This window comes from Rattus rattus, chromosome 8 (assembly GCF_011064425.1).
Source record: "Rattus rattus isolate New Zealand chromosome 8, Rrattus_CSIRO_v1, whole genome shotgun sequence".
Taxonomy (NCBI): Eukaryota; Metazoa; Chordata; class Mammalia; order Rodentia; family Muridae; genus Rattus; species Rattus rattus.
The window spans coordinates 94,608,717-94,628,027 of NC_046161.1; the positions used below are offsets into that span (position 1 = coordinate 94,608,717).

The 19,311-nt window shown below is 40.7% G+C and overlaps 1 protein-coding gene across 1 annotated transcript in view; it reads left to right on the top strand.

The window, feature by feature from the left end:
- Nucleotides 1-19,311, top strand: part of Topbp1 (DNA topoisomerase II binding protein 1) — a 44,313-nt gene that overhangs the window by 2,519 nt on the left and 22,483 nt on the right. Inside the window, 12 exon segments of the mRNA XM_032910364.1 lie at nucleotides 221-355; nucleotides 648-791; nucleotides 2,293-2,474; nucleotides 3,550-3,746; nucleotides 5,246-5,431; nucleotides 8,389-8,555; nucleotides 10,799-10,962; nucleotides 11,077-11,324; nucleotides 13,257-13,615; nucleotides 14,422-14,594; nucleotides 16,615-16,826; nucleotides 18,896-19,182. Coding sequence (XP_032766255.1) covers nucleotides 221-355; nucleotides 648-791; nucleotides 2,293-2,474; nucleotides 3,550-3,746; nucleotides 5,246-5,431; nucleotides 8,389-8,555; nucleotides 10,799-10,962; nucleotides 11,077-11,324; nucleotides 13,257-13,615; nucleotides 14,422-14,594; nucleotides 16,615-16,826; nucleotides 18,896-19,182 — 2,454 coding nt within the window.

Sequence of the window (19,311 nt, forward strand, 5' to 3'; positions counted from 1 at the left end):
ACTGAACCCTCTTCTCAGCTCCCGGTTGGTTTCTTTAAAAGGATTAGATCTGTGAAGAATAGATTTAAGAGGGGAGACCGGTTCAGAGGCTATTGCAGTGATCTAGGTGAGAAGCAGTACTTCTTAGGAAAGGGCTGGGTTCCAAATGGACTCTTTGCACTTGGTGGGACTTTTAGGGAACTAAGTTCTATTACATTCTTATTTGTCTTTTTTTTTTCAGTCAATAAAGGAGTTACAATCAGAAGAGTATCTTCAGGTTATTACCGATGAGGAAGCATTGAGGATTAAAGAGAATGACAAATCGCTTTATATCTGTGACCGTTTCAGTGGCACGGCTTTTGATCACCTTAAACAGGTTTGCTGTTTCTAAGATGCTTATTTGGTGGTGGTTTTTTCTTTTTCTCCCTCTCTTTTATCCGTGTATGCATGCTTGTGTGTGTTCATATGTGTAGGCTCTCGTTCTTCATGAATACTATCCTGAGTACTATGAGTACCTTGGAATTCTTTGGCTTGGGATCCGTAGATATCTGAGCTGCTTTATTGGCTGGTGCTTTATTTGAAAAACATACTTGAATATTTTTCAGTTGTTAAGCATAATAAATGTTCCAAATTTAATTTTGTGATTTTTTCCCCCCAACTTTTTATAGCTTGGCTGCAGAATTGTTGGTCCTCAAGTAGTCACATTTTGTATGCGCCACCAGCAGTGTGTCCCAAGAGCTGAACATCCAGTTTACAATATGATTATGTCTGACATAACTATATCTTGTACAAGCCTGGATAAAGACAAGAGGGTAAGCACTGAAAGCAGGCTCCACACCTGACTTTCCCTGGGGAAAGACCTCACGCATGGGCTTCACAGCTAACAGACTTTGTGCATGGCTCCCGGTGGTATTTTTTTTTAAATATTATAATATAATTACATCATTTCCTCATTCTTTTTCCTCCCTCCAAGTCCTCTCATACGTCACTTCTTGCTGTCTTTCAAATTTTCAAAACCTCTTTCTTTCATTGTTGTTATATGCTTATATGTGTATACATATATAATCTTAGATAAACACAGCCCACTTAGTCTGCATAATGTTACTTACATGCATGATCTCAGAACTGACCATTCGGTATTGGATTATCAGTTGGCGTGCCCTTCCCTGGGGAAAGTGGAATATGATTTGTAGAAACACTGGTTAAGTGTTGTGTTTTGATTTAAAAGAAAATTTACTTTTTCTTCCTACAGTCAGTAAGCTTGGTTTTGAATCATTTAATTTTTCCATAACAAAATCTTTAAAGAAAGGATTCTAATCTGGGTGTCATAGTGTATGCCTTTAATCTCCAACTCTTGGAAGGCAGAGAAAGGCAGATTAGTGAATTCCAGGTCAACTAGGGCTACATATAGTAAGACCCATCTCAAAAAGAAAGGCAAAGCAAAGTGGCTCACCCCTTTAATTCCAGCATGGGAGAAAACAAGGCAAGCTTATCTGTTAAGTTTAAGGTCAGCATGGTCTAAGGCGGGAGTTCCAGGATAACTGAGGCTACATAGAGATACCCTGTCTCCGGGGGGAAAAATATAATCAGAAGCAACATAGTTTTAAATTTAAATTTAAAAGAATAAGTACGGTCACTTATTAATGATAATTTTATCTGAAAATGTTTCTGTAGGTGACTGTCATTGAGAATACTTAAGAAAGCTATGATGTCATTAGCAATATTAATCCACAAGACCACATTGTTATAAATGTGGTTGATTAGAAAGTATTGTTAAAAAGTATGTGACTGTTGAAGAAAACAGTTATTTTCAGGTTTTTTGTTTCTTTTTTTAGGGGGAAGGCTGTGGATTGAGCCCAGAGCCTTGTGCATGGTAGGCAAGCATTCTACTACTGAGCTACATCACCAGCCTACAAATAGTGATTTTTAAATTTAAAATTGATACACATCTTTCCAAAAGTAATTACTTAATTTTTTAGTGGTAAAAACATTTGTATATTCAGGCTAGCAACAGTAAAAGATATTTATGGGGGGCTGGAGAGATGGCTCAGCGGTTAAGAGCACTTACTGTTCTTATAGAGGACCTGGGTTTGGTTCCCAGTGTCTGCTAGATAGTTCACAACCATTTGAAAGTCCAGTTTCAGGGGATCTATCTGATGCCTCCTTCTGACCTCCAAGGCATGCACATAGTGTCTAGACATACACTCAGGCGAAACACTCATACAAATAAATTTTTTAAAAATCTATGGGTTTTTTTTAAAAATAGAAGAGTTGTTTCCTCCAGGATTAACGTATTTTCTTTTGGGCCTATAGGAAGAAGTTCATAAATACGTACAAATGATGGGTGGACGAGTATACAGAGACCTTAATGTCTCAGTCACTCACCTTATTGCAGGAGAAGTTGGGAGCAAAAAATACTTAGTTGCTGCTAATCTGAAGAAACCTATTTTGCTTCCTGCTTGGATTAAAACACTTTGGGAGAAGTCACAAGAAAAGTAAGACACATTCGTGTGCTTTGTATATTTGAAAAAATGATGCATTTGATTAATTTTGACATTGTTGGGTTTTCATGGGGAAACTTTATGATATCTCTTAATTTATTCTGAGAAACAGAATAGGGTCTTTGTTCATTTCTCCAGTGACAGGAGATGCTTACTAAGATGACACAGTTAGGGAAGATGGGCTGCAGATCCAGCAGAGCTTTGAGGGCAAATGCTTTGGTAATGAAATTCTTTTCTGCATCAAATACATGTAAAATAATTCAGTTTGATGTTTTTGCTGCAGTAACACTGTACCCCAATATTAAGATGGAGAATACAGTAGCTCCTGTGGCAGCTGTGTTCCCTGTGAGTAGACTGGGGTAGAAAGGAGTAGAGGTCAGATTAGATATATGTACATATATATGCACATCAGCGGAGGTAATCGTTCCGTGTAAATTGAGCCTATTGTATGCACTGGGCTGGACATTAGATGTATGTAGATATCAAAACAGGAATTTGGAGATACACTGAATGTTTTCCCTAAAATTGGGTTTATGATCATAAATCCGGGTATCTGAACTATGTCAGCACTCTGGCATTTCTTGCACATATTTCAACACTATTCAGCATGTACTCAGGATGTTCCCTAGTTAGTATCAGCCAGGTAAGGTTAGCACATCTCTTTACTGTGGCAAAAAAAAAAAAAAAAAATAGCAGTAGTATTGTTGGTGCTCTGCCAAAAATCATTACTTTTACTTATCACAAATAATGGAAGAATGTGTCTGTACCAGACAGATCCAGTTTTAAATTCTGCCAAATGCTCTCCAGTTATTAGCAAGGACTTAAGAGCGAATAATACTTTCTTGAAGATAGTCTTCAGACTATTGCTGAAATACAAGTTTCTATTAGAGACATGGGACTGAGCTAGACAAGCAGTTAGTGTAATCCTCAATGTCAATTTTCCTTTCTCAAAAATGTTTATAAATCCCAAAAATTAAAAACTGAGCAGACAAGGAAAGCAGTGGGATCTAACGGGATCTGAGTACTCATGCTCAATTGTCTCTTCTTTTTTACCACTTATTTTCTCCAGAAAAATAACCAAATACACTGATGTAAACATGGAAGACTTTAAGTGTCCTATTTTTCTTGGTTGCATTATCTGTGTGACTGGCTTAAATGGTATACACAGGAAGACAGTCCAGCAGCTCACAGCTAAGCATGGAGGCCAGTACATGGGGCAGCTGAAGATGAACGAGTGCACACACCTCATTGTGCAGGAACCAAAAGGTGAGCATGCCTTAGATGGAGCAGGCCTGCAGGTCCTGCTTGCACACTAACTCTCCGTAGGCTCCTGGTGCTCTGACAATGCATTGCCATAGTTTATCTGGGATTTTTACTTTTTAAATTCTTGCAAAAATAGTTTGAGTCACAGTCTAGAAAAATTAAAGGACTATCCTTGTGTTTGTCCTGGATATGGAATAAATATAAAATATCAAAAGTTTCCCATGGTATTTCACTGTCTGACTTTTAGACCTTAATGAAAAAACAAAACTCTTCATAAGAAAACAAATATGTGTGGCTGAGTGGCATTTCTTTCTCATGACTTACTTCAGAAGCCTGATTAAGCCCTTCGTGGGATGAATTGGTTTGTATTAGTGCATTAGGATTGGGGTGGGGATGGGGTGCTAAGGATAGAATTCCCAAGTGTTAGGCAAGTGCTCTATTACTGGACCACATTTCCCTACTAGTCTATGAACTAGAATTTCTAACTTCGAGATACACTTTGCAAATTATGAGATAAGTAAAAATATGAAAAGTGTTACTATTGAGAAACTCTTTAAAAGTTATTACTGTTTTTGATATTTCAAGAACTTTATTTTAGGGAATAGTTTTGCTAAACTCCTAAAATTTATACAAACATAGGAGAAGAGTCTTGCTGGATTTTTCGTAACTCCTTCTGTGTTTGTACTGAGCTGCCTTGATAAGAAGCATTGAGAGCAATTGATAGTTATTTGATAGTTGTCTTTTGGTCATGAGATGGGCATAATGATTGTGACAGGATGATTGCTGTGGCTTTTCTCAAGCTAAAGGCAGTTTGTTGACTATTTTTTGAGGTAGGAGGGATGGTGCCTAGCTTGCTTATGCTAGGCAGGTGCTTTCCCACTGAGCTATGTCCCTAGTCTTTTTATTGCTTTCTGTTGGAGGCAGGATCTTGTTAAGTTTACCATGGTGTCCTGATATTTTGATTTTCCTGTCTTACAAACCTAAGTAGCTGGGTATAGACTTGTACCACCAGGCTCTGCTCCATTGACTTTATGGAATACCAAAATAGAGCTGAGTATCAAAGGAGGTAGAGGCAGGAAGATCAACATATCTCTGTCTAGTCAAAGATAGTATTTATTATATTGCATACATTTATGGCGTCTGCAAGTGTATTATATTTTCTAATTAAACCACATTAATAATGTCGAGCATGATGGTGTCTTCAATCCCAGCACTTGGGAGGCATAGGCAAGCAGATCTATGTGAGCACATGTCCAACCTGGTCGTCTCATGCTAACCAAGTCTACATGATGAGACCCTATTTCCAAAAGGGGGTTGTGCGTGCAGACAAAACACCCAGACACATTAAATAAGTAAGTAACAATCAATCAACTGTTAAAGATAAATGTAATTACTGGTAAGCTTTAATCATTACTTTTGTTTGGAGTGAGTTTTAAAAAATAATTTACTATGAACTAACATGTAATCTAAATATTTCTGTATTTCTCTTGTAATGAACACAGGACAAAAATATGAATGTGCCAGGAGATGGAATGTGCACTGTGTGACCCTGCAATGGTTCCATGACAGTATTGAGAAAGGCTTTTGTCAGGATGAGTCTATATACAAGGCCGAACCCAGAGCAGCGGTAAAGACGGTGCCTGATACTTCCACTCCCACTGCTCAGAGCAGCAGTGCTGCAGCTGAAAGTAAGACTCTTTGAGATTAAAAGAAACAGTTCTTTGTTCACGGGATAAAGATTGGACTGGGGATGTAGCTTAGTGGGAAAGCTTTTGTCTTGCAAGCCCAGGAACTCAGTCTTAAACGGCCAGGAAGAAGTGAAAGAGTTGATCTTAGCATAACCATTGAAATATGGTAGGGACTTTATTTTCCGAAAGCTTTCCAGAACTTCTTTTGTATTCCTTTTAGAATGAATAACTGCTTTCTTTTACATCCTGATTCACATAAGAGGGGATTAAGAACACTAGTGGATGGCCTTAATAAGAGTAGTTTTTTTGTTTCTGTTAGTTTGTTTGGTTGGTTAATTGGTTTTTCAAGACAGAGTTTGTCTGCATAGCCCTTGCTGTCCTGAAACTCCCTCTGTAGATTTCTGAGCCTGTGTGGCCCTAGTGGGGAAAGAGTGCTATGGTTCCTGGCACTAGGACAAGGCCCCCTGTGAGCCTCCACAGGTGATGGTGGCTGCTGTGGCTATAAGGCTCATTTATGTAACAATGAACATATTTTTTGGACCCACTTTTAGCAGTGGAGGATTTTTTCCTTCTGAAGAATGTCCTCCCCGTTAACATTAATGATCCATGATAATTAGAAACAGCAGAGTCCAGGAGAGAGTGTGGCTATGTCTCTGCAAAATGGTAAACACTGAGACCTTCAGGGCAGTTCTTAAGACTGTGGGAAAGAATTCTATAAGTACATGAGTTCAAAAATATATAATTTTTCAACTATGCAAAAATATAAAGATGCAATATGAATTATATGAGGGATGTCACAAATCTAAAGGAACAGAGGCAGCTGCACTGTAAGCCTGCTTGTCAGAATGATAAAAAGGCAGGCAGAGGGGTTGGGGATTTAGCTCAGTGGTAGAGCACTTGCCTAGGAAGCGCAAGGCCCTGGGTTCGGTCCCCAGCTCCGAAAAAAAAAAGCAAAAAAAAAAAAAAAGGCAGGCAGATACAAATGATGTCAGATTCCTGAATCCTCGAGGTCAGCCTGGGACCCAGCAAGATTAACATCTGTATGTAACAGCCAGGCAGGTCTCTGAATTCTTTTGCAATGTTAAAAGAAAATATGTGCTTGCTGTTTCCTAAGAATCAAAGGACTGGGACCCCAGATGCTGATTCATAGGATAATCAAAAGGGAACCTGGAATAAATAATTGGATTAATATGTTAATAAAAAACTGAGCTTTTGGTCTGCATGAAATGAGCTAGCAGAAAGGAGTAACAGTTCTTTTTAGAATTTTCTCTAGTGACAGCTGAGCTATTCGGTGATCTCTGGAGAGGAAAAACATCTCTGCCAGAATTTTTCTTAATAGGATTTCTGGCTTGGTCGGAAGATCCAATAAGTTTTTATAGCAGCTTTTCTGACGGTGGCCAAAAAACCCATGAGCTATCCAGATAGCTTTTAAGAATTTTTGCTAGCACAGAAAACTTGTCTCAACTAGTTTTAGAATAGTGAGAAAAAAGCTGTCTCAAGCAGAACACACACACACACACACACACACACACACACACACACACACACACACACACACACACACACACAGAGTGGTGGGGGAAGAAGAGAGCGAGCGAGCGCATGAGCAGTCTGGAAAGCCGTCTCAGCAGAACCTAGGCCGCCAGCTTGGACCCATGGTTTGACTTTGAGTTGTTCTTTTCACTGCTCCCAGACACCCCTTCTCAGAATCCCTCTCCATGCGAGAACGGTCCTTAGCAGTAGATCATCGGGTAGGCCTTAAATTGAGAGATCCAGTTTCCTGAGCACTGTGATTGAAGGCGTGTGCCACCACACCCATCCTATATTTTCTTTATTGGTTTACTGTGATGATTATAAATTATCATTGCATAAAAATCCTGAGTGCATGAAGTCCTGAGTTTGAGTCCTACTACTTACTGCATTATAAAGCTGAGTGTGGTGACACACACCTCTAATACTATCACTTGGGAGTTGGAGATGAAGGAATCAGAAGTTGAAAGTCTTCTTTGGCTACAAAGAGTTCAAAGCCAACTTGGATTCAGTGAGATCCTGCCTCAGAAAACAAAACAAAAGGCCAGGTACAGTGAGTGGTCCATAACTTCAGCCCTAGCACTGGGGGCAGAGGTGTGTGGGGCTCTGAGTTCGAGGTGATCCTGGTGTTGGGTAGAACAGTGGTTCTCAACCTGCCTAATGCTAGGACTCTTTAATACAGTTCTTCATAGTATGGTGACCCCAACCGTAAAATTATTTTGTTGCTACTCTATAACTAATTTTGCTACTGTTAAGAATTGTAACGTAAGTATCTGTTTTCTTATGGTCTTAGGTGACCCCTGTGAAAGGGTCGTTTGACCCCCAAAGGGCTCCATTTAAAGATCAAGAACCACTGGTATAGACCATAAAGAGACTCTGCTTCAAGAATGAATTAACCAAACCAAAAATCTCATTGTATAGCAGCTAAAATGCTTTGATATATAAATCCAACAGACTGAAGCACCAGAATCCATGGAAAGGTGGAAGAGAGAAACAACTACACAGTCTTATTCTTTGAACTCCATAGGAGTTCCAAGACAGCTACATACAAAACAGTAGCAGATAGAAAGGCCTCCAGTCCCTTTGTGATGGTCATTCTGATGTGTCAGCTAGGCTAGCCTATTTAGTCAGTATTGATCTCTTCTATGTTGGAAGTGCCATTTAGCAAATCCTCCTTCTTGGACCTTAGAGCCAGGAACTGTATGCTTTTATGGGATATAAGCCACTTTAATTTAAAGAAATATTAAATATAATTTCACCTTAAGAACGAATTTAATTTTTTGTACTTTGTCACTAAGATTTCAGTAAAAATCTCTGAATCTTTGTAGGTTTACCCCTTAACCACTTTACAGGAAAAGTTAGTTTATAAGAAAGCGTGCAATGACTCCTTTACCTCAGGAATTTATCACTGTCTTTTACATTTGTAGATCACAGGCTGGCAGATGTCAGCCATATATCCAACATCAACGGCAGCTGTGTAAATGAAACAATGTTTGGTTCAACTACGAGCAAACTCGAATGCACACTTGAGAACCTAGAAAATCTGGACATCAGTATGTTTCAAGCACCTGAAGATCTATTAGATGGCTGTCGGGTATGTCTTTATTAGGTAACAAATTCAGAAGGATGAATAATCTTCAGACCCGAGTTTAGGGGTAGCTCGGGCTACACAGTGAGGTCCAGGTACCCACACACTCTCAGCCTGACTCCAGAGACCCCTCATATTTGCACTTGCTCCTTATGTGCGTTAACAAACCCTGCACTAACTTAAGCTGCCACTTGCCGTGCTCTACTGTGCTTGCGAGTGTGCCTGGGCTGCAGCTCTACTTCTGAGTTAACCTAACTTCAACTCTGCTCTGAAATCTTACCACTTACCTTAAAAGTATTCAGTCATACCTATCATTTGTTGTTTACAATACATTAATGCCAATAATCATTTCATGTTACATTATTTTATTTAAAGTATAATTTAATTCCCACAAATAAAGTGGTTATTATCTTGAAGGTAATACTTAGAAGATTAAAATCCTTTTTTAGGGCAATGTGGCTAAAGTGCTTGTTGCTAAGTCTAACAACCTGTGCTTAGTCCTTAGAACCCCATGTGGTGGAAGGAGTGAGCCTCATCCTGTCCTGTGGCATGTACTTGTGCCATGCCCACACATGTATACACACAAGGCATAAATGTAAATTTAAAATACAGTAAAATGCTATCTCAGAGTTCTAGACAGATAATACTGTGGTATTAAAGTCTACTTCCTTAATTGTGTACAAGGCCTTGGGTTCAGTGCTCAGAAATAAAAAGAAAAAGGGTTTGCTTTGTAAGATTATTTTCAGTGTATGTCCATGAGCTCTGTGGCGGAAGCGTCTTGTATTTTAGATCCACAGACCTCACACAGTGCTGTCTGTGCAGCGATGAGCTAGCTACCCTCTTCCTCAGAGTAGGCACTTAGTGTGTTTTATTGTTCAGGCCAGTGTTTTAGTTAGGCTCTTACTGCTGTGAACAGACACCATGACCAATGGAAGTTTTATAAAGGACAACATTTAATTGGGGCGGGCTTACAGGTTCAGAGGTTCAGTCCATTATCATCAAGGCGGGAGCATGGCAGCATCCAGGCAGGCGTGGTACAGGAGGAGCTGAGAGTTCTACATCTTCATCTGAAGGCTGCTAGCAGAATACTGGATTCCAGGCAGTGAGGATGAGGGTCTCCAAGCCCACCCCACAGTTACACACTTCCTCCAACAAGGCCACACCTTCTAATAGTGCCACTCCCTAGGCCAAACATATGTAAACAGTTACAGCCAGTTATCTGTTATCCCTCCTAAGATTTATCAACATACTAGTGGGACAGAAAGACACTTTGTGTAATCTTTTTTTCTTTGATCTTGGGACATACTAATTCTAGAAGTACTTTGGATTTTTCTTTCTATGTAGGCAGTATTTGATTCCTAATTTTAGGATGTATTCTAGTAATGGTGATAGTTTGGGACATGTGGAAATAGATTGTCCTCTTTGAAATTTTTGAAAGAGGTGAAAAAATTATGTTAGTTAAATTGGCTTAAATATGTACCCTCACATCTAGAATCCTTGTATACATGTTTCTTCAAAGCAATGTGCTCAGCTCTTAGATTTGCTGTTATGTTTAATTCAAGTAGAAAAGAAATTTCAGGAAGGATAAATATATAGGAAGAGTTGGCTCAGAGCCTTAAGGAATTTGCTCAGGTCATATGGCCGATGCAAACAGGCAAGCCTGGGTGCTCAAGTTTATAGCAAGCTACAGTTTTTCTTTGTAATTACTCACTTACAAGAAGTTCCTTTACAACTTAAGGAGCTATTGCATGTCAGAAATAGCTCTGCCACCCACCAAGCCTGATCTCACACACACACACACACACACACACACACTCACACACACACTGAAAATCTTGGAACAGGTTGTGCACCATCATTTGAAGATGTTGAAGTCTGTCTTATTCATTTTCAGCATTAACCCTCCTTCAGGTTTCTGCTGAGAGATCACAGTGCTGTGGGACTGTAAACAAATACCAGTTACAAATACCAGTTTTAGGCTGAGGGGATGGATGAGTGGGTCAGGCACTTGCTGTGAAAACATGGGAACTGGAATTTGAGCCCCAGCACCTATGTAAAAGCTGTGAGTGATGGTGTCCAGCACTGGGGGGTTGAGGGGAGCTAGCTGCCAGTACCTGTGTGTTCACATTAGATTTAGAATATGTTTTATTCCTGTGTCTCCCAAAATGTATATAAAGTATCTTATTTACACACAGTGGATACAATTTTCTTCTTGAGTATGTTAATTCAAAAAAATCTTTCCTTTGCAGATATATCTTTGTGGCTTTAGTGGCAGAAAGCTCGATAAGTTGAGAAGGCTTATTAACAGTGGAGGTGGAGTTCGGTTTAATCAACTCAACGAAGATGTTACTCATGTAATCATGGGAGATTATGAGGATGACGTGAGGCAGTTTTGGAGCAAATCCTCCCACAGGTCCTGTCAGCCTTTAATTTGGAGCACTTGTACTGGGATGTTTTGGATTAGAGTTGCACATCTGAAGCTGTGGGAATGCCGGGACTGCTGCCTAACCGAGTGCTCTTTTTCTAGGCCTCATGTAGTGGGAGCAAAGTGGTTGCTGGAGTGTTTTAGTAAAGGATATATACTTCCTGAAGAGTCATATATCCACGCTAACTACCAGCCAGATGGAATTCCAGTTTCAGATCAGCCCAGAAACCAGACAACTGTCTTAGAAAAGAGTGGCACATTCTCTAAGAAGGACTTTGTTCCTAATGAGAAGCTTCAGCAGACTGATGAGGATCTGCTTGCTCAGTATGTACATGATGACTCCACAATAGGTGAGAAATAGTTGATTAGCATTTGTAATTAAACAGTATATAAATTATGATATCTGCCAGATTTTTATGAACTTTTTTATTTCCAAAAAGTTTTAGATCTGTAACTTTCTAAGCAAGCAAGGTCATCAGGCTCCAGATGATTGAATCATGTTCTCAGTAGACTATGTTTGAGTATGAACTTTGTGTGTGTGTGTGTGTGTGTGTGTGTGTGTGTTGGTGCCTGAGGTCAGAGGTGAGACCCTCATGGAGCTAGAGTTACAGGCATTTGTGTCTAATGTGGGTGCTGGGAACAGAACTCAGGTCCTTTGTGAGAGCTGTGCATGCTCTTAACCACTAAGCTATCTCTGGCACGTGTGTGTGAATTGTAACAGCATAAGCTTGTAGCAGGTGCCCTCTGACTGGGCTGTGGGAAGTCTTTCCTGTATGCAGTACTGCTCTTGGTACTGCTGTCTCAGTGTATAGCTTCATCAGTGTAGGAAGGTAAATTACCAGCAGAGTTAGAATGAATGAACCTTCTTTTTACAGTGTATTGTGAAATATTTGATATATCACAAGATAGAATTTTGTGGTGAATAATCACGTATTATCTATTTATGAAAAGAGAGCGTTACCCTGTGCCAAGAGCACCCTGTGGAGCCCTTCCCGTTTTTCTTTTCTAGTTTGTGTTGTGAGTAGATGTGTCGTAGATGAGTCTTTGAACTTCGTATCCAGGTTGTTTACGTGTTTCTTTATTGCAGTACTGAGGCGTGACCCAGGCATAGATTTGTCATAGAGCTGTTACCTGCTTTATTTTTAGTTTTAAGGCCTAGTCTGGTCTTGGACTTCCTCCATAAGGCAGGTAGATTTTGAACTTGTAATCCTCCTGCCTCAGCCTTCTGAATAGTTGGTTTTTCAGGCCTCTTCCATTCGGGCTGGCTATATCTAGTTCACCATAAAATATATATATACTTTGTAGTTGTAAACACACACTTTTTAGTCCTTATTGAATTGTAATTGTTTAATTGTGGGAAACAACAAAATTTTTATTATTTTTCTAATTTTATTCAGTGGTACAGGTTTTAGTTTCAGCACTTGTGAAGCAGAGTGATTTTGAGACCAACTTGGGCTACATAACAAGCTCCAGACCAGCCAGGACTAGAGAGACCCTACAAAGACAAAACAAAGAACCAAAAGAAAAAAAATCAAAAGCAAAAAAACCATATAGTTACTAGACTGTAATTTTCCGGAAACTTGGTTTTCTGTGCTAGAATTGACCTAACAGTGGTTCTTCGATTGAAGATGGTGATACTTAACAACATTGGGATAAGCCTGAAGTGGGATGAATACAGAGCCTCCTTTCACCGTATATTTTTATAAGTATTAAAATGACTAAATTCTTAGATTTGTGTCTTTCCTAGGAAATCACTATGTAGCTTTGTGATTTGGATATTCTTCTGTAACCTAATTTGGCCTCCAACTCAGAGATCCACCTGCTTCTGTTTCCCAAGTATTTGAATTAAACATCTGCATCATCACACCCCGTGGAAATAAACACTTCTTTTTTATTATTCACTGTACATCCCAATCTCCACCCCCTTCCTCCCAGTCCCCTCCGTAGTCCCTGCCTCCCATTTCCTCTGAGATGGGGAAGTCTCCCCTCCTCTCCATACCACCCCACCATGGCACATCAACTCTCTGTAGGGCTTGGTGCATCCTCTCCCACTGAGGCCAGACAGGGTAGCCCAGCTAGGGGCATGGGATCCACAAATAGGCAACAGATTCAGAGTCAGCCCTGACTCCAGTTGTTAGGGGATCTGCATGGAGATCTAATTGTGCATCTACTACATATGTTTGGGGAAGCCTAGGTCTACCATGTTAGCTTTTTGGCTGGTAGGAAATAAACTCTTAAGTCTAGTAACTGTCAAATGGAAAACTTGCCTTTTTCTTTTCCAGTTGAAGCTAAGCTATCTGAAGCAATAGAGCCTGAAGTTGGGCCTTGCGGTGGTTCTGCTCATGTTGAGCCCTGTGATGATTCCACTCACATTTCTGTGCAAGAGGAAAACAAGTCGTCTGTCAGTCATTGCCTCCTTGATGGCTCTACAGTTCCTGAGGAAGGCTTATTTAGCCAAAAGAGTTTCCTTGTTTTGGGTTTTAGTGTTGAAAATGAATGTAATATTGTAAACATCATAAGAGAGCATGCTGGAAAGATTGTGTCCCTTCCCAGCAGAATTGTTGCTGACTATGCTGTGGTTCCCCTGCTGGGATGTGAAGTAGAAGCAACAGTGGCAGAAGTTGTTACAAACACATGGCTGGTAAGAAACATCTGACAGTTGGAACCCAGCATTGAAGGAGTATTGGCTGCCAGAGTCTTTGTGTTTGCTTTTGTAGCTGGTCAGTTTACCTAAATTGGCATTTGGTTTGGGCAAAGGCAGTTTAAAAAATATAGGAATGGGAGACCAGCAAGATGACCTAGCGGATAATGGAACTAGGTGGGGAAGCCAGACCCACCTGAGTTTGAGCCCTAGAACCATGGTGGAAGGAGAGGACTCCTAGAAGTTATTCTCTGACCTCCACGCATACACTCTTTCTCTCCCTCTCCTTTTCCCTTCGCTGTGTGCCCTCTCACATGTACTGTGTGTACTTTCTCATGTGTGTATTTGTATGCAATACAATAATCCTAATTTTAAAAACCTTTAACATCTTGATCCTGTCCCTGTGCCTAGCCTCTGGCGATTTGACAGTTCTAGGATGTACAGGCTCTAGCTCACATGCACAAACCCGCACTCTCACACCAAAACTGTCTTTCAAAGAATTCAAAGTCTGTACTTCTTGATCCTAACATTGGCATCAGGAAGTCGCTGTCACAGGGCCATGGCACTAGCATTCGTTAAGGTAAATTCCATTTGCTATAGGAATCCATCTTGCTGGTTTAATATGCAGAGGTGAAGAAGTGGTGTCTGTATGTTTCTTTGAATATCATTTGGAATGTGCCAAGAATGAGCATACTCAAGTCTATGTAAAATCCCTTTTTCTTTAAACTAGAATTGCTACTATTGTAACTTGAGCTTTTCTTAACCACTTGTTTCTTATAGTAGCTTTATTGCTTTTGCTTTCAAAGGTTACGTGCATAGACAACCAGACATTAGTTGATCCCAAGTCGAATCCCCTCTTCACGCCAGTCTCAGTAATGTCAGGAATGACTCCTTTAGAGGACTGTGTGATTTCCTTCAGTCAATGTGTGGGAGCAGAAAGAGATTCCTTGGTATTCTTAGCAAATCATCTTGGAGCAAGGTATGTCACAGTTTCAGTATATCTGCTGCGCGCGCGCGCGCGCACAAACACACACACACACACACACACACACACACACACACACACACACACACACACACACACACACACGCGGGCTTTAACCCAAGGGCCTTGTACATGTTAAGCAAGGGCTCTACTGTGGCATCCTAACCACATCGTGTTTTGTTTGTTTTGACTTACTGTAATTACATTTGGCTAGGATATTGTTTGTCTGTGTGATTGATGGGTAAGTACTGGCTCGTACACGGGTCTCTGTCTGTCACACTGCTGAGGCTGTGGGCAAGCATTGGGTTTTTTCCCATTGGCTTAGTCACCATGAAGGTGGTGGTGATACGTGGGCTGTTACTGAATTGTGCTTCTCCAAGCATTGTGCCTTTCAATGCCTCCCCCTCTTCCTTCTCTCCTTCCTCCTTTCTTTTTCTTTTTTCTTTTTCTCTTTTTAAATGTATATCCATTGCTTCTCTTGTTTTTAACCAGAACTGCAAGGGAGCACTTTGCAAGGAATGCAAGGACCACTTTGGAAATAAAGGAATTAAAAGTTATCTGTAAAAACCTTCAGTAGTTCAACCTCCCTAATTGGTCGTTACATAATTAATAGTAAAGACCTTTGAAAAAGGGTAGAAATCAGCTATATCAATACATTTCAATTAACCAACTTATATTTAATGGGAAATGTTTTTAGATTAAGAATGTAAAGAGCATAATGCTTTCAAGCAGCAAGCTCAGACATTCTGGGGGAAAATGATGGCTAAAGTGGAAATAAATTCAGCTAAAACTGTAATTTTGTTACTGTTAGAGATCGTAATGTAAGTAAGATTTGGAGATAGAGGGGTCTCAATCCATGGGTTGAAAACCACTGTCCTAGGAGACCAGGAGGGAGAGGAATCAACAGACTTAGAATAATGCCGTGGACATTTAGGATGGCCTTTTAGTCTCCCACAAACCTCGAAACTCCTCACAAGCACTGATGTGTGTATCATTAGTGACTCTGAAGCCTGTCAGGGTTATAATCAGATCTGCTCGCACCAGACCTCTGAGATTAGTGTGTCAGTGTTGAATATGAGCCAGAAAACTACTGGGAGATAAAACAATCCCCAAACAACAGAAAACCAACCAGAAGACCCAAAATTAGGAAAGACTAAATTATTTCAGTCTCAAGTGTTGGGCTGTGTCTACCCATTGTTCCTTTAATGCCCTTCCCTCTTGAGTAAGTCGCCTAGTTTCCTTTTTCCCCTTGACTGTAAAATACTGAGATTTATAAAAACTGAGATAATCCATTCAGATTATGTATGAAACCCTTTGGAAAGTTATAGTAAGTAAAAACATGATGTATTTTAAAACTGTAATGGTTCCATGCCTTCTTTTGATAGGGAAAGTCAGGTGGGTGTGATGACTACAAGTTAAGGAAGTTTGTTTCTTTTTCCTTTCTGTCTTAGGAAAAGTTATGGCTGCTAGTTTTATCCTAGAGTAAGCAGCTGTAAACGATTAGCTAAGTTTAAGGTAGACTGGACTGGGCCTGGAGAGATGGCTTGGTGGTTCAGTGTAAGTGCTACTCTCAGAGAGGACTCTAGTTGTAAGGGATCTGATGTCCTCTTCTGGACTGCACAGGCATGTGTGCACACATGTGCATGCACACACATATGTTTTAAAAAACCTAAACTATCACCTGTTAATAAGTGTGTGTGTGTTTCCTTTTTCCATTTCTCTCTCTCTCTCTCTCTCTCTCTCTCTCTCTCTCTCTCTCTCTCTCTCTCTCAGTGGGGGTGATGTCACAACAGGGTTTCTCTGTGTAGCCCTGGCTGTTTTGGAACTCTCTGTAGACCAGTTTGGCCTTGATCCAACTCAGGTCTGCCCACTTTTGCCTCTGGAGTCCTCGGATTAAAGGTGCACACCGCCACCACCCAGATTATGTTTTTGTGACATTAGCAATGCTATTATTTTTTTTTTTAAATGGGCTAATTGTGTATGATCATTTGCTTTATTTCCATGTAAATTTTAGTGTTCAAGAATTCTTTGTCCGCAAATCCAATGCAAAGAAAGGCATGCTCGCCAGTACACATCTTATAGTGAAAGAACCGACTGGTTCTAAATATGAAGCTGCAAAGAAATGGAGTTTGCCAGCAGTTAATATTTCGTGGCTCTTAGAAACTGCTAGAATGGGGAAGAGAGCAGATGAAAACCATTTTCTGGTTGACAGTGCACCTAAACAAGGTTAGAACTCTTTGTTTTTATGTATTTTATAACTTGATGGCTTCTGAAATATGAATGTTCCAGGACTTGCTTTGAAACATTCATTCATTTCTGCTGTCTCTGGTGGGTCCTGTGAGTCTTTGTTGGGTGTTTGTCAGTGGTGGCATCTCCCAGCACAGGTGCTTAGTGTGTCCTGTACCATGTGTTGTCAGTACGACCTGGAAGTTAGTAAAGTGCACACTGGGCCTACCGGTGTTGTGAAAGGTGTGAGCTTCTATCCCAATTAGTGTAGCTCCTTTTATGGCTTGCAGTAGCACGCTGTGTAGCTGATGTGCTCTCGCTGCTTCTCTGGGCTTTCTTGTGTGTTCCCGGAAGATAACTTAATTCGTGGCTGCTGTCCCAGTTACTTTCTATTGCTGTGATACGACACCACAACCAAAAGCAGCCTGGGGAAGAAAGTGTGCATTTCATCTTACAACTTGTAGTCTATCACCCAGGGACATCAGGAACCAGTGCCAAGACCATGGAGCAGTGCTTATTCCTCAGGGTTTGCTCAGCCTGCTTCCCAGGGACCACCTGCCCAGAGATGTACTGCCCACGGTGAACTGGGCCCTCCCAAATCAATCATCAGTCAAGAAAACATACACAGGCCAATCTGGTGGGCGTATTCTCAGTTAAGGGTCCCTCTTCCCAGTGACTCTAGCCTATGGTTTGTTGCCATAAAGTTAGCCAGCACAGTTGTTTTCCTTTTATCTTGAGTTTGAATGTCCCTTTCTCTAGGATAGATGACTTCTTTGACTTAGCAGTTATGGCCTTGTCTTATCTTCAAACTCTTCTTTTCGGTGGGATTTGTCTTGCTTAGAGAGGCTGGTTTGCTTTCTCGTCTCTGCCAAACTATAAACTGTAAAGGCAAGGACTGTGTACTGTGCAAGTCTCATGAATTCTTTACTTTTATTGTCTGGCAACGGGCTTGGCATGAAGTAGTCAAAGGTGTTTTGTTTAATGTTGAGTGAAAGTAGAGAAGGCAGAGAAGGGCGGATACGAATAGCCTCTGGATGGTAGGTGGGTTGCTGGGCAGACTGCCGAGGCCAGTCAGCACCTTGGGGGCACCCGAGAGGACAGCTCTTGCCTGCTAACCTAGGCAGACTAGAGACACTCCATTGCCACAGCAGTGAGCGTGAGGAGGAGGAACCTCTCACTGGGTTTTTCCAAGACTGTGATTACACTTGATTCTAAGTACATGTTTTGGGGATTTTCTTCTTACTGTTTCTTGACTGAGTCAGTACACTGTTTTGTTTTGTGAATGAATTTATAATTGTTTCAGTTAATGTGTGTCCGATTTAATATATACATTCATGCACATGTATGCACACATACCTGTATGTGAGTATGTTTATTTGTGTATGTGATGTATGAGGGTGCATGTCTGTGTGACCAGAGGTCACCACGGTGTGTTTTCTCTATCATGCACCATCTTGATTTTAGAGACAGGGTCTCACTAAACCTGGAGCTCGCTGATGAGGTGAGCTTCAGGGATCTGCCTGCCTACACCACTGCACCCAGCTCTCCTGTGTGTGCTGAGAACCTGAATTCGGGTCTTCATTCTTGCAGAGTAAGCACTTTATTCACTAAGCTGTCTCTGTTCCTCAGCGTATATTTTAATATACCTTCTGGAATCAGGGCCACTTGTGGTACCCTTCTCTGAAGCCCAACACTCGTGAGGCTATGGCCTGTGGGATGCATCCATACAAAGATGACTTTTGACTGCAGCCCAACACAAAATCATAAATTAACTAGTTTGGGTTTTTGTTTTTTTTTTAAATGTGATTGCAGGGTTCTCTTTGTGGATGACAGTGTTATGCTACAGTGTCAACAGGTTATTGTACCTGCAGGGTCTGTGAGACCTGTCTCACAACATGCTTATCTGGTTTGCTTCTTAGAAAGCACTAATATAATCTTATGGTTCAAAGTATACTGAGACAATATGTAAAAAAAAAACCTAACAAAATACTACAATGTCACTTTGCCTCATATAAGAGTAAAAGCTCATATTTGTGGCTCATTTGTTTCTTTTCATTCTCAATCTGTAGAACAAGTATTAGAAACTAACATACCAAATGGAGTGGGTCCAAATCCAGATTCTCCAGCACATCCTGATGCACACTTGGAAATTCACAGACAAAAGGCCGTTACACCTTTGGACATGAACCGCTTTCAGAGTAAAGCTTTCCATGCTGTCCTCTCACAGCACAACAGGCAGGGCTTGGCCTCCCCACCAGGGAGACAGCCACCTAAGAAGGAACCCTCCTTCCACCTGGACACACCCTCAAAGTTCCTGTCCAAGGACAAGCTTTTCAAGCCATCCTTTGATGTGACGGTAAGGCCTGGAGAAAATGTCACTAGTGCTAATGGTTTATAAATGTAGAACCCCAGAGTGTTCACTGCTACTACAGTTTATAATAGAAAGTCATCCAGAGATGTTGATAAATATGTGCTCAGAGCTGAG